General features: G+C 37.5%; 3 protein-coding genes across 3 annotated transcripts in view; 1 reads left to right on the top strand and 2 right to left on the bottom strand.

The window, feature by feature from the left end:
- The window catches only part of LOC149039502 (uncharacterized), a 59,480-nt gene that overhangs the window by 12,355 nt on the left and 31,375 nt on the right, over positions 1–15,750 (bottom strand). The gene's annotated exons all lie outside the window — the stretch shown is intronic.
- On the top strand, positions 13–12,233 carry LOC149039504 (calcium uniporter protein, mitochondrial-like). Its single transcript, XM_089181826.1, has 4 exons — positions 13–104; positions 334–409; positions 2,560–2,838; positions 9,913–12,233. The coding sequence occupies exons 1-4, from the start codon at positions 48–50 to the stop codon at positions 9,927–9,929; spliced, it is 429 nt and encodes a 142-aa protein (XP_089037952.1). The 5' UTR covers positions 13–47; the 3' UTR covers positions 9,930–12,233.
- Positions 9,752–14,739, bottom strand: LOC149039505 (splicing factor 3A subunit 2-like). The gene is made up of 9 exons (XM_089181822.1): positions 14,495–14,739; positions 14,070–14,141; positions 13,604–13,650; positions 13,311–13,362; positions 12,631–12,688; positions 12,385–12,434; positions 11,152–11,292; positions 10,898–10,966; positions 9,752–10,155 (listed from the first exon to the last, which is right to left on the bottom strand). Exons 1-9 carry the CDS (start codon positions 14,618–14,620, stop codon positions 10,135–10,137), a joined length of 636 nt encoding a protein of 211 aa, XP_089037948.1. The 5' UTR covers positions 14,621–14,739; the 3' UTR covers positions 9,752–10,134.

Here is a 15,750-nt window from a genome sequence, read left to right on the forward strand (position 1 = left end):
CCTCCTACAGAATGTGCATATTTCATGTGATCAAGAAGGCGTTTGACATGGCAGGGACGTTGAGGCTCTCTCGATCTTCATCGATCGCTCTGTTAAGTTTTAAGGTAAATCACCGAAACCTAAAACCGTACTTTTTTCCCTAAAATCCACTGCTATCTTTCTGTTTCCTGTCTGCTATGTATAAACTCTACCACTCTCTTATCAATTTGTGAAAATTATTTTACGTTGTCAACACCATTGAAAATGTGAATTCGAATATTCGAAATCTTTGTAGTACTTTTGGTCGTGAAGGTGATACTGTTATCCTTGCACGTGTGTGCATTTTTTCTTCAGGGAGCACGTCTAAATAAGAGCGTCTGGAATAAGATACCGAAGCACTGGATTTTCGTTTCTGCGCTATGTAGAAGCGGTAAGTTGACACTTGTTTGCCTTGCAGCTGTCGGAAGAATTGAAATCATTTTTATCGCCGAGAAATGGACTTGTGTTATTGAAGCCTCTTTATATTAAAGTGGTATTTCTTACGGGGAAAAAAGGGAAATCGTAGCCTTGTTGATCGAGTACGTGCGAAGAATGTGATCATACCACTTGAACCGGTAGTTGTTTACGTAGTATTTCCTGCTGGCATATCATAACCCATTCTGGAGAGTAAATTTTTTAAGTATCTCTTATGAATACGAACTCCTTCTGTAATTCTTTCTGGTGGAAAAGGGTAAGTGATCAGTCCATGTAGTTATTTTAAAAGTGGTAGAACACAGGCAGATCACACTAAGGGTGCGAAAAACAGGGCAAGCTCTTTAAATTTGTAAACAACAGCCTCTATTTTGGCGCGAAAATAAATAAACATTAGCCTCCATTTGGTGCCTAAATATCTGACAACAACGATGAACGCACCTTGGATTGAGATGGTTAATAGCCAACTAGGCACATAGAGCGAAAGTGTCTATGACCACTATCATGTTTTATTAAATTTCATTAAGATGAGTCCAAATTTGGAGCTTTTTTCAGCTCCACAACTGTTGGTGTGGTGCATTTCCATTTTAAGGTGACTCCTAATATAAGCTGATAGCCAGAGTTGAGTTATCACTAGAAATGCAATATTCAAAGTTGAAAGTTTAACAGATAAGCAATAGCCGCCATTTGGCATGGGAATGTGCTTGTGTGAGATCTGTTGCAAAATGCGAACAGTTTTCCAAGAGCAAAGTTAAAGAAAAACTGCAACCCTTAAAGAACTGATAATGTCAAGAACAAATATACAAACTTATAATCCATCAGTTATTGTTGCTTACATGCAATTGGTCCAAATGCAGTACATGACCAGTACATTCCCAAGCTGAAACTGGGGAATATGCAGTGATATACCCCAAATAATATTCCCCAATTTCCCATCCTTACATCCATTATGATGATAGTCTTCTTTTAAGTTTTAATTCAAGATAAAAGAGTGCCAAGCTGTTGTTACAGGGACATTTTTTTTACACAAATTGGTACTTGAGATCACTGAAAAGTAAACATACCACACAGTAAACAGTACACTGTTTGTAAATATTTTGTCCTGTACATTGCAAAAATATTTGATGGATCATGAACAAAGTAGTCTCCACTTAGCACTAAAAAATAATTGAATATTGGTCCAAGGACACAATCATTCCTCACACCTCACAGTCTTCCTTAAACTTCTCACTCAGCTAACTGTTTACATCTTGGACTGCATAATATCCATGGACAAATATCAGAGGATATTTTTGTACCAAGTAGAGGCTACTGTTTTTATATTTCAGCACCAAATGGGACAAATGGGAAAATATGAGTGACCAAGATTGGGTGGTTGGTTTTAGTTTTGCAACTGATTGGCTTGGCCAGTCACACAAGTTTTCAGGACCAATCAAATAGGGAAGTAAAACAAATCCATTGCAATCCTGTATTACATTTGATACTCAATTGAAAATTGCTATATCCTCAGTCCAAGTTTTACTTCACTGTATGTTTGGGGCATGAGGGAAATGTACAATAAACTTATTTGAAAAAAGAAAAGTATAGTTGCACCTCGATTATCTGGACCTCAAATATTTAGTTTTTTTGATTATCCAGACTCACTTGTCTGGTCCCATTTTTTCATGCATATTTATTAGTCACATGTGATATCTGTAAAAATTCTTCCCCATCAAACAAAGCAAAGGTACTGAGACAATGTCAACACTATTTAATTAATCCAGTTGAAAAGAATGATACAATTAGTGGCATGAACAGACTGTAGCAGCTTGAAACGAACTACTTTGCATTTTAGGTTGCAAGATGTTGTTATCATAATACTTCTTTTAATAGGAAGATTTTGGCAATGGTGCACAATGATTTAAGAATGTGCTTTAATTCTAGCATAAAATTAATTGAATGTTATGAGGACAGTTTTAACTTTTGGCTCATGAATTTATATATTTGTTATTAACAGGATTATTCAGCCCAGTTCCCACAAGTCCAAATAATTGAGCTTTAACAGTAAAAGGTTAAGATGCTGAACAAAGTGGATATATTTTCTGGTCACCCAAATGTTTTTTTCAACAGATAAGGTTTCTGTGGGTTTTAAAAGTGGTTTTCCCATCATTTTACTTCCTTTACCATCAAGGAGGGAACAGTGTGAATTTGTTCTACGCCCACTGACGCACACAGTTAAAGACTTCTTGGAAAACATACAAAAAGAAGACAAGGGAATTGAAAGAGCTACAGTTTACAATGTAGATGGCTCTAGAATTTCTGGAAGCACAGGAGTTGATGTGTTACTGCAGTCTGATTTTAAAGTGGTTTTGAATGACAACTCATATTTTGTATCAGTACCAGATGAGAGTAAGTGCTATTTAGACACACTAAGGATTAATAATTATCATTATGATATTACAGAAATGTCGGTTTAGCCATCCTCACAATTAAGCCTTTTTTCTGTACTCAAGGAAACATCCTTCTCTACATATATAGCAGTGAGAATTGTAGTACCTCAACATGTATTTGGCACTGTTTTGCAGTAATTGCTTAGAGTTTGCTTAGGGTTAGGGTTAGGGTTAGGGGAATCTGGCTTGACAAACTGGCTTCGTCCCAAATCAATACATCTGCCTTTTTGACACGTTCAATGACAGCGCAATTTTTTGTGGATCGTTCTACCAGCTGTTCCCATGATAGGTCTGCAATTCCCAATCCATAATAGGAATGCACGGTAGAAGCGACACCAGGATCGTACACTGTGCATGCTATACCACTGGAACATACCACAGAAACCTTTTTTCCAGCCGCTTGAAGATTGCTTATGATTTCCCTTACAACAGTAGACTTACCAGTTCCCCCTTGGCCAGTCACCAAAAAGTTATGACCCTTACAAGCCAAGCGCACTACCTCCGCCTGTCCGTGCGATAAGCGAACGCTCATATCGACGAAATGCCAGTAACCACCAAACTACTCTACTGAATATTACAAAGAACGAGTTTTCACAGGAAGGAAAATTATGAACACTAACACAATGAACTTCATTTGACAATCTGCGAGCTAATCGAAATTTTATTGTCCTTTACAATGGATTTCCGGTGACTAAATAGACATTTACTCCAACGTAAATTAGGAGGGTAGATCATGAGTAATTCATGAGTGAGTCGAATCTTGAGGGTTTTTCCATTTTTCCAGAAGTCTAGTGACATCATCTGGCAAAACATTGTAGTTTGATAGGCCATGCATGGAAGGGTAGATGCAATCGACGTTAGGACATCATGTGGACAATGGTATTTACATTGCGGTATGTAAGACTTCACATACCAGGTTCGCTTTAATTACAGTCAATTTCAGGTGGCGAAATATTTCACCTCTCCATGAATTTCACAAGAAATCTACGTGTAGGAAAAACTAATATTCGTATCGGATTCCGACGTCAAACTTGCGAAAAGTTATGATACCTAAATATTTATCCTAGGTTCGCACTTGGAAATTTGTTCTCTATTAATATAAGCTTTTCACCCGTGATTTTATCAGTAAAGTTCCCAAAATGAAATATTAGGATTTTCATCTTGAAACTTTGCCACTCTTAACCTTCTGATTCGCTTCGCCGTTAATTTCACCGCATCTCTTCCTCTTCGATAGCATTTTCGCGAAAATAATCGAAGCTTAGATGCTCACAGAAAACCCCACAGAATATTCAAATTTTGTACGTTGTTTATCTGTTTTACTTTCGACTCGCTGTCTGATTGGTTGATTAGGACAATAGGTTAAGGCGAGTTGCCTCTGTGGAGATGGGGTAAGTATTGTACATTAATCGACCGTACCACTCGCGGTAGAGAGAAAATTGACCTCGTACCCAAGTCTCTTTCGCGGCCGTGTCCAGTCTTCGTGTTCAAAGTTTAACCAGAAAGAAGCGAACTTGGAAATTCAGGTAGAAAACACTCGTTTCCAGCGAAATGCGCGTGAAGTTTTGGTACTGAGACATGTCCCAGGGTGCAGCGAACTTAGATCGTAAAGTGTGCCTGAGAAAAATGCCGATCGGGAGGATTTTCGGGGCGCAAACCACCTCCGCGTGGACCAAGGTCGAAATCGGAGTGTGCAGCCTTGACTTCGTCTTTTGACATGGTTAACAGTGATGGTAAAGCAAGCTTAAAACAGCAGAAATCGCTAGAAACTTCGACGGATACACAGGGCACGAGTAAGTTTTTATTGATTTTACGTGTAAAATATTCAGATTTCGAAATATTTATCGTTATAAATCGACCATATTTCGTTCCCCATACTATGCCTTATAACGTGTTCAAATTTTCAACGGTTCCTCCCGTAACTTAACACCGAGTCACACAACGCGTGACGCGTTCATGAATTCATCGTTGGCTTTTTCTCGAGACGTGAACTTGGGCCGCCTATGCCGACACGACACGTGTAAAAACTAACTAAAAACCATCAACTTACTCATATTTCAGTGTCAATCAAGGTGATCAATAAGTGGAAAGAAAAAGTGAAATATTAAACTAAATAAACTTTTAAACGTAACGCAAATGTCACGCGAGCAATGTTCTTCTCGAAACAACTGATTCTCAAAACATTGAAAGTACCGTAATTTATTTCGTACATACTGAGCGAACGACTGAAAATGCATCGTTCGTCCAATCGTAGACATGAACGATAGTACTTCACAGTGGAGGGTAGAGCAGAACGCAACATTAGATGAGAGATCTGGACACTAGTTATGATTTGCCCGATAGGTGCCTGGCGCGAGCCACTTGTAACAAGCTGTACTTTGCACATGTTTCTATCATTCTCTTACGAGAATGCTCGCCTTTCTTGAATAAATCTCTCGATGAAATAGACAAAGTCTTATCTAGAGGGCAACAAGCGTGTTGCTTTCAGTAAGAAAAAATCTCAGTACGTATGAAATAAAAACATTACACCATGGAAAATGCTTGAACGATTTTTATTCACTCGTTGCTTTGCATAAAAAAAACTCGCTCGTTCGTTTTTTGATGCACAGCAACTCGTTAATAAAAATCGTTCGATGCCCATTGTATCCCTCAGCGGTGCGTTCTCCTTTCCTTCATTGCTTTATGAGTACGTTTTGACAACTACCCGTCGTGCACACGTCACCAAAGTGCACCGACACCAGGAAAATAAAGCAAGGACGCGGAGAATGGGTCAGAGTTACAACAGATTGCAGAACAAGTAATCCTTTGCCACCTCTGTCCTCCATATGTGAGGGGTACTTTGTACTTTGTAAGTTATAACTGCGCTTTGTAGTTAACGTTTGATTCTTTTGTTAGTTCTAACGCGCTCCGTTGTTTACGTTTGATTGTTTTTTTAGGTCTAACTGCGCTCTGTAGTTTACATTTGATTGTTTTGTTAGTTTTACGCGTGCTTTGTCGTTAGCGTTTAATTCTTCTGTTAGTTCAAAGCGCGCTCTGTTGGTTATGTTTGTTTGTTTTGTTAGGTCTAAGCGCGCTCTGTAGTTTATGCTTGATTGTTTTGTTAGGTCTAAGCGTGCTCTGTAGTTTACGTTTGATTGTTTTGTTAGTTCTAAGCGTGCTCTGTAGTTTATATTTGACTGTCTTGTTAGGTCAAAGTGCACTTTGTAGTTTACGTTTGATTGTTTTTTTAGGTCTAAGCGCGCTCTGTAATTCACGTTTGATTGTCTCATTAGTTCTAGGCGCGTTCTGTAACTTATGTTTGATTGTTTTGTTACTAAGCGCGCTCTGTAATTTATGTTTGATTGTCTTGTTAGATCTAAGCGCACTCTGTAGTCTATATATGATTGTTTTCTTAGTTCTAAGCGCCCTCTGTAGTTTATGTTTGACTGTCTTGTTAGGTCTAAGTGTGCTCTGTAGTTTACGCTTGATTTTTTTGTTAGGTCTAAGCGCGCTCTGTAGTTGATGTTTAACTGTCTTGTTAGGTCTAAGCGCGCTCTGTAGTTTACGTTTGATTATTTTGTTAGTTCTAGGCGCGCTCTGTAGTTTATGTTTGACTGTCTTGTTAAGTCAAAGCGTGCTCTGTAGTTTACGTTTGATTATTTTGTTAGTTTTAAGGAGGCTCGAAAGGGTTTTTTGTTGTTGCAATGTTTGTGAAACGATGGAAGATTACAAAGAAGGATATTTAATGGGGTGGGCAAACTATATGTCTCCTTGTAACTCTATTGCTGGGCTATACTTTGAGGGTACTTGTGACGTCATATCAGTTACCATGGCAACGCACAAGGTCCACAAAAACGTCCACTAAATTTTAGTTTTTGTAAATTATCTGAAAAACTAATTAGGTGACCTAACATTTTTATTTCTTTGTTGGAAAGTTCCCGAAATTCTTTAACTTTTCAGACAGTATGGAAAAAATTTATCTGGTAGAATTAATTAAATGCGAAAAATGCGAAAAAAAAAGAAAATGCGATTTATGGCTCGAAGAAAATTCTACTGGATAATTTTTCCCGAACCTTTTATATTTGAAGTACCATCGTAAATGGTGCGTGCATGCAAAAAATCCAGATTGGTCACCGAACAAAATTTCGAGCTAGAAACAAATGTATTTCGCAGATTTTATTCCCGGTTCGCGCAATTTCAAGCAACATTTAACTTCCGGTGTGTAGATTGCGGGCGCGTGTGCATCTAAAAACCCTTCCCAGCCTCCTTAAGTGCGCTCTGTAAATTACGTTTTATTGTTTTGTTACTAAGCGCGCTCTGTAGTTTACGTTTGATAATCGTGCTTTGTAGTCTACGTTTGACTTTTTGTTAGTTTTAAGCGCGCTCTGTAGTTTTTGTTTGATTTTTATGTTAGTTCTAAGCGCGCCCAGTAGCTTACGTTTGATTGTTTAATTAGTTCTAAGCGCGCTCTGTAGTTTGTGTTCGATTGCTTTATTAGGTCTAAGCACGCTTTGTAGTTTATGTTTAATTGATTTGGTAGTCTAAGTACACTCTGTTGTTTACGTTTGATTGTTTTGTTAGGTCTAAGTGCGCCCTGTAGTTTACGTTCGATTGTTTTGTCAGTTCTAAGCGTGCTCTATAATTTACGTTTGATTGTTTTGTTAGTTCTTAGCGCGCTCTGTAGTTTACGTTTGATTGTCTTTTTAGATCTGAGCGTGAATAGAAACAACGAATTTTTTATTCTTTCATGAACACTATTACTTTATGGAGGCTAGAAAACGCAACTGAGTAACCCAAATCTTTCTGCCAATGCCAGGTCAAGTCAGAGCGTCGTTCTACAAATAGCATAAAAAAGTACTGAGCTTAGTCAAATGCAAAAACATACGTTGAGTTTCCTTTTTTGTATTTAAATACCAATTCTTATCAGCAAGGTAACATGTGTCTCCAAATATTATTACATTTTCGATCAGTTGCAGGACGTTTTGATTGCCGAATTGCATTTGCAATCTACCTTTTTCTTTCTTTTCTAAGAGAAGCAGAACTTGCCATGCCTTAAAGTCAATTGCTTAAATCAAAACTTCACAAAACTTTTTATAGCATCAGGGTTATAAAGAACTGTTTAACTGAAAAGACGTCAAAGCAATTTCAAATTTGCCTTGTGAAAGGAAAAACATGCATCCTTCTCAATAAGATATGGCGATTCTTAGCATTTCATTTGATAAGTGACTTCAACACGAAGTAAGGGTGCGTTGTTGCTTACTGATTTTCTTCTTTTTATTTTTTTCCTTTATTGCTGCATAAAAAAAATGGGGTCTTGAAGAACATACGCAGTTCTTGCGAATGCCAGTTTTGCGCTTTTTTCAGGAAAATAATAGTATTGCATACATATTTTTTGTTGTCACGTCCTAAGATTTTCGAAGATGAAAGCTGTCATTTAGGTCTTTTTCTTCAACGAAGCATTAGATGTTTCATTAAAAAAAAAGTGTTTCTCTCACTGACGGAACATCTAAGCAGGTACTTCCGTAACTTCGCATTCTTCATGTACCAACCCTTACATGAAAGCTACTTTTTAATACAAAGAATTAACTAAAAGCTGCAAAATTTCAGAATCATAAACTAAAATAGCATACCTACCTTTAGCATAAATGTAATAAAATTTGACTCTATAACAAGGACGAAATTAAGTTTCGAATTGTGCTGTCTGCAAAATGGTGTTTTCGTCAAACTGGAAACTTCAACTCTACATGAGAAGTGTACGCGGAAACCGACAAAATTTTTCCACATGCAATAGCCAACTCACAATTAAAGGTGGAAAAAGAGTGAATTGTATGGCGTGTACTACGCCCCTAAATACCCATATACCGCAGGAATTTGGCGACTTAACACGGAAAAGTAAACCTTTCCACGGCAAAGGGAACTTTTGTAGCCTGAACGCAGTTTAAATGTTTATAATGCGTTTTCCTTTGAAAGTCTGGCAAAGATTTTCACACGGCAGAATGAGGGCAACATCTAATTTCAGAAAATGCGAAAAACCGGGTCTCAAAAAGGGCGATTTCTTGCTGAAGAGACGACAAAGTTACAAAAGTACCCACCACACCTATAGGGAGAACTAGAGAGAGGGGGAAATGAGAAGGTTATATACAGTATTATTATTTTAAAAAATGATCTGGACAACCTTTGGATAACCGCGGTCGAGACAAGGTGAATTGAGGATGGCAACAGCATCAAGAACGTAGCCAAAAAAAATTGCTTTAACGAGAAGTTTAATAGCTGTGCACGTATTTGTCTAAACTTTGTGGCTGTCATCTGCTATAAAGCAACGCTAAATCACTCGGGTTTGAAAATTCTGAGAGCGGAAACACCGAAGGCAAATTATTGCGTTCAACGCAGGGAGAACGCCATTCCCGAGTTCTCGCGGTTCAGTGATCTGGTGCCGAAATTACGGCGCGAAAAAAAAAAGCCAAATGGGAAGTCTCTCTCATTGGTATAAAGAATAAGTGATGTGGTGGTGAAAATGGGCGAAAACAAATCGAAAAATTTAACTTGTGAGGACGAAAAACTATTGGTAGGAGAGGGGTATTCAGTTGGGTGAAAGTGGAAAAGAAAGGAAAAAGCAGAACTGTTCGATTTATGCAAGAAAGCTGCAGCAATAAGGCAGATCAAACTTGCCTCTTGTGTCTGAATGCTTGGACGTAAAACTTCTCTAATATTTCAGAGCTCTCGTTTGGCGTCCGCATACAGCCATGCCTCAGCTGCTTTGATGTCATCATCTAACCGTTTATTTTTTCTTGCTGATTCGTAGGGAGGACTTACTGTAATTGGCGAGACGAAACGAAGTTAAAATCTGTAAATTGCGAAATAAACTCGAAATCTGTAATTTGCGAAACAGAAATATGTCATTTGCAAAACTGAAATCTTTAATTGTTCGAAAGAGGTCGAGTATAAAGGCTGATCTCTTTTTAATTAATTTTATATTCGAGAACAACGTATTCTTAGGAATCATAGTTGTGGGTTAACCAAAACAATTCCTCTCTCTTTCTTTTTTTCTCTTTCACAGTGTACGTTCCGCTCTAACTACACAACATAGCGAATGACTTGCAAATAAGCGCATCACTTTTGCAAGTGCTGTCAGACTTCTGCCAAGATCACAATACACAATCCAAAAGATAAATGAGAAACGGAGAGAAGAAATGTAAAATGTATCTGATTCCAACCCTTCATCATCTGATGACAAGGTAACGACGTCGAAACTCCAGGCACATATGATAAGAGATCTGCTTCAAGAAGACTGAAGGAAAAACTGTAAGAAACGAGAACAGAGTGTTAACTTTAAAGTTGAACCATACAGGAAACCCTAAAATGAAAACCCCTAGGCTACAAAATTCCTAGGTTTAATGTACAATAGAGTTCATTGATAATATTTTTTTTTGCAGGACCAAACTTGTTGTTAACTTAAAATGGAAACAAACCCCAATGAATGGAAGATGGGTCTCATGAACCAGACAACACAAGTTACTTAGCTTTCTTAGATTTACTTTTCACCCTCATTTGCCATCAGCCATGTGGAAGGGCTAAACTTCCACTAATCTAACCTAACTTTAATATCTTTACAGTAAATTTAGTTTCAAACTTAAGGCAGTGAAGTCCAGTAATGATAAGAGTCTGAGGGGTGTAAGAGGAGGAGGGGGGGGGGAAGAGAGGAGGAGGGGGGGGGGAAGAGAGTTGTTTCCAATGCTGGTATTTGGAGGAATACCAGATCTTTTCATAATGGCAAATCATCAGTATTTCTTAACATAAGTAAGGGTCACATGTATCTTAAGATGAGTCCCAACTATGCCCCCAGGTGGTATAACCTGCCCTCTAGCTATGCCTTTTCCTTTCCTTGCTACTACCATTTGATCAATGTCTCCTAATTCTTAGATTGCACATTTTTATGAACTTCAGTATCGGTGTTACAGTGTATTACAGTTCATAGATACATGTAATTTAACCTTAATATGATATCTCCTCCCATAATAATTACATGCTGAATATGTTCTGACCTGTTTTGTGTCTTTATTCCATTCAGTCCAAAGTCTCCCTTCATCTTTGTCGATTTCCCGACTTGGAATCTGTGATGAAAAAAATTTAATATCCATAAAACAATTCAAAATCTCTATTTGACCCATTGTCCAGAAAGAATTTAACTGATGATTGACCAATCATGAAGCATAATTTTGTGAGTGAGGGTGGACCTTAGTTTACATGATGTAAAGTTAAACAGAGAGATCATCAAAAGGCTAAAACAAGTAATCACCTTGAATGCTATTGTTTCATACGGCTCTGCTGCAAACAGAAGATACTGCCACGCCTTGTTAGGAGGTTCAATTCTCTGTTCATAGGCTGACATGAAACGGTGTCTTGGAGTGATGCCTTCTGCTATCTCTGGGTAATCCACCTGGTAAACATTCATGACTACAAGTTACTAGAAGTCTTCTTAAAATTCATTGGCTGATTGATTTAATTCCATTATCTTATTTAAACATAGTGGTTGAATGCATCAGTAATGAAGGGAATATTCCTGGGATTCCACCAATAAATAACACTTAAGGAATTCACTGCTGAATACATTTTCAAGTTCACTCAGTTAAAATAAAAAAAAAGAAATTGTGATCACTTAAATTGCATTCAGCATTTGGAGGCAGGAAACAGGTTTGTTTTCAACAGCAAGCAGAAGAAAAATTTTTACACAAAGATCATGTAGTTACAAAGAAATTACTTAAAGCAACTGCAAGTCAAAAAGTGATGTACCAATGGAAAAAAATAGAATCTGGCTCAGCCAGGCAAAGAAAGGTTCGGGTCTCAAGCCTGGTTCACATATAGTGTCAAAATTTGAGAAAATGTGCATATCAAAATTTATTACACACAGGAAGTTATCTTGTATTTTTCTTGTAGACTGCTGAAGGTGTTTAGTATTATGTGATATTGGATGGTTACCATCAATCTGGAGCTGTCTATGACTGTTTGGAAGCTTTTGAGCAAACTTATGAAGTGAGATTTTAAACACCTCGAGATATTTTGGAGTTTTTTCAGTCAAATTTAACCAATGTAAACAAGTTTTGATATAAATATTTGATTGATATTGTCATATAACATCAGTGCACCAAAGGCCATAACCCTTAAAAGGGCTGTGGGTTTGTGAGTTCACTTCCCATCTCACCACCCCCTCCCCCCCCCCCCACATTCCCATACAGTTTTTCATTTTACAGGCCCTCACATGCTTTGTAATGCATTATTTTTGTTTGAAAATACACCACAGAGTGGTATAAACCAGTGTGAAAATGCTCAAGGAAAAATTGTGTAGAATGAAACAATTAATAAAAAAATTGTCTGATCAAATCTCTCTGTGCTAGTATTTTATTTTATTTTCAATTTGTACACTGACTTAGTGGCATTCTTGGTGGTTTCCTTGATGCATCAGATATTAAATAAACCTTTCATTGTTTACAGCGGCAATGAAAGTATGTCCACAAAGATACACACATATTACCTGAAAGAGTAAACTATGCTGTCCAGTCTCGGGATCTCTCTGCTTTGTAACTTATTACAAGAAAGGAAAAGAACAATACAGCAAGGTGTTAGCAAAATATAAAAAGATTTTGAATTTGTTTAATTTGAATTTTCCTTCATCCACAAAACATTGCTAGAGCTCCTAACCAAAATTACAACTTGTTTAAAAAAAAAATAATAAACCCAGCCAAATTTTTAAAACTTTAACATAAACACATTCTAATACCTTTGTAGCCAGGACGACCAATTTCAACAAACTTTTTAACAGATACTCTTGGTTTTTCCTGTAAAAAAAATTAAAGGTAATTTACAAACTAAACAACAACTTTTCTTTGTACCCAAGCATCCCTTTCCAAGTTTGACGAACAATTACCAAAAAAAAAGGAGAGCAATGGATGTCCTAAATAACTATAAGGGCCTAGATAAACAAGGAAATCACCCTTGGGAGCACAGATTTAGTCTAAAATATGAAGTTTTAGGATGAATTACAGTTTACATATGGCAGCTTGCATGTTTGCATAAAACAATTGAAACATAAAACACATCAGGATAAAAAAGATGGTCAAAATCCACATCAAATTTATCTAAGGTAAAAGTAAATGATACCTAAAACCAAATATAATAAAACTGCCTGAGATGTAGTATTTTAACCCTTATACTCCTGGTAGTGACTATATCTATACATTATCCTGCTAACAGGTATTGAGGATTTCAAACTTATCAGGTAGAAGTTGTTATCTTGATCTAAAATCAAATTCTTGTAACCAATTTACAATGGAATGTGCATCAGCTAGAGAGGAGAGTCAACAATCAGATCTTGGGAGTTAAAGGATTGATCATGGACGACTCAGTTATGAGAAAATTACATGCTGACTCTTATTAAGTGTCACAACATTAGGTACTCACAGGTGCTGGTTGAGCTGGGGCCTCCTTTGCTTCTTTAGCAGCTCGACGAGCCCTATGGAGTTAAGTCATAAATGTTATTCTAAGAATTGTTAATCTGGATGTATTTCTACATGTACAGTATGTCAGCTATTTATTCAATCAGCAAGGCAGACTTTCATTCTTCCTGCATCCTACATGGACCTACACTAGTTATTGCTCATATGCACCAATAATTGTTTCAGTTTCACTATGTAATGTCTTCCAGTATTAGGATAATGTGATTTCTAGTTATTATGATTAACATGACTCCTTACAGATTTGACTGATGTTTTTTTCCTTGGGTATGGGCAAGATAGCTTCCCTTTAAAAAAATAAAAAATAACAATCAATGCATAAATCTGGGTTACTCAGAGTGTAGTGATGATGGATAGATTACTTTTCCATTTGGTACAGTTTGCTATTTTTCAGCTGAATCACTTTTCAGCAGATAAATGCAAGCAAGACAAACTGTAGCACCAGAACTTGTGTAGTCACTTTATTTTATTTACTGAGATACAGAATTAATTTTGTGAACTCTCAATATTTGGAGGTGGAATTTGCATTTGATCTTAATTATTATAATTATATCTGGCCATTTAAAACATCCAAATAAGACAGATGTGAAATTATTTTCAATGGAAATTTACTCCAAAGAAAAAATTTCCATAGCTTTCCCTTGATTAAAGTATCATCGATTAGTGAACAAGGTAACATAAGTTACTTCGAAGCTAAACACCTTACCTCATTGTTGTGAAGAGTAAGACATAATTTGCATTCGTAAGAACCAAGATGATTTTTCATAAAATAGGGATCCTGAAAATCAAAAAGGATATAAGTTCAACATCACTCCTTAAATAAAATAATCTTGAAAATACCATCAGTAACTGTATTAATGAAAACCTCAACAAAAATCACATCGTTATATTGTTACCTTGTGATAAACTTTCAAAAGAACGTGGAAATAGAAAAGTTGAAAATACGTTGAACGTGTATGTGTATACCAATAATGAAGCCGAAAACCGTAAAGTCGAGAGCTCTTCATACCATATGCTCATAGATTTTTGCTAATGTACGCATGCAAGTCCTATCGTGGGCCATGCACGCGAGTTAAAACAAGCTCGTGCACACATTGTGAACCAACGACGTAAACTATGAAATATATTTACCTTGTTGAGATCGATTGTTTCTAAAGCAAGCTGTCGCAGACGTTCTCGACGGTCTCTATTCGATTCTGACCACGAAGCTACACCACCCGAGCCCGTTTTTCCTCCTGCGCGGTTTTGAAAATCCATGTCGGACAAAGTGCGATAAGGAAAACGTTGAAGAAGAAATATGGCGGCTGTGGATGTAAGAGAGACTGGAACAAAGAGGGCCTCTGGGTAACGCCTCGCTTTCGCGCGATCACATTACGGAATCGCGCCCATTGAAAAGCGTCGCCCGAGAAAAGTGGGGTACCCATGATGCTTTGCGGGCGCAATGACCTTGGAATGAGGTTGCAAACGCTCACCGCCAACTTCGGTCGCTTTAGATCTGAATTGATAAATTCCCAAACGGGAGTTGTAAAATTTCGCTTTGCGTCCGTTTAGAGACAATGGAGATACAATTGGAGCAATTAGCATTGTTTCAAAGTGACGAAATGCTCTTTTCGTCGGTAAAGAGCGAGGGCCGCGTTTGCATATCAAAAGAGCGTGAAGTGTTCATCCGTAAGCTTATGAGCGTGAGCGCGCACCTACGTGGAGCGGGAGTCTACAACGTATACTTAAGCTTTTCGAAAAGTAATTAGACTACCGACGTGTTATCTGAAACTGACGGCAATAACGGGCCAAAAAGGAAGGTAAAATTCCGCACAGCCCCACACTACATTATACGTTCAGTTCTTGGATAGAGTGACAAAAACAATACTTTACCATTGGGAAAACAGATTTGTTTTACGATAGTATGGGGCAGTACGGAAATTTTACTAAAAGGAATATTTCTGTGATGTTTTGCTTTCTTGGCGAAGTTAATGGTCGAACCTCGCAAATCTGCCGCATTTGAGTCTTAACACAAATTGAAAACCCGGCATTTGAAAGGTAATTTAATTTTACATCTGACCGATTTTTAAACAATATAACCTAATCAAGATAACGCCACTAATTACGTCTATTCTTCTTCGATGAAAAGCGCTACGTTTCGGTTGTCTGCACAAGAAACAATACTTTCGAACACTGCGTACACGGGGGATTACATGATTGACAGTCGGATTGACAGGCCTGCGTGAAGTTACGCATGCTCTCTTTCTCTTTTCTAGCTTATTTGCATTTTCCCGTGCGACGTTTTTCCATGGGCGCGATTCTGTAATGAATGTGATCGTTTCCATAGATCGAATCGACTAAATTTCTCTCTTGTGTGTTCTGATGATAAGATGTATGGCGCCAATTGT

This window comes from Pocillopora damicornis, chromosome 9, assembly GCF_964200805.1.
Source record: "Pocillopora damicornis chromosome 9, jaPocDami1.2, whole genome shotgun sequence".
NCBI classification, from domain to species: domain Eukaryota; kingdom Metazoa; phylum Cnidaria; class Anthozoa; order Scleractinia; family Pocilloporidae; genus Pocillopora; species Pocillopora damicornis.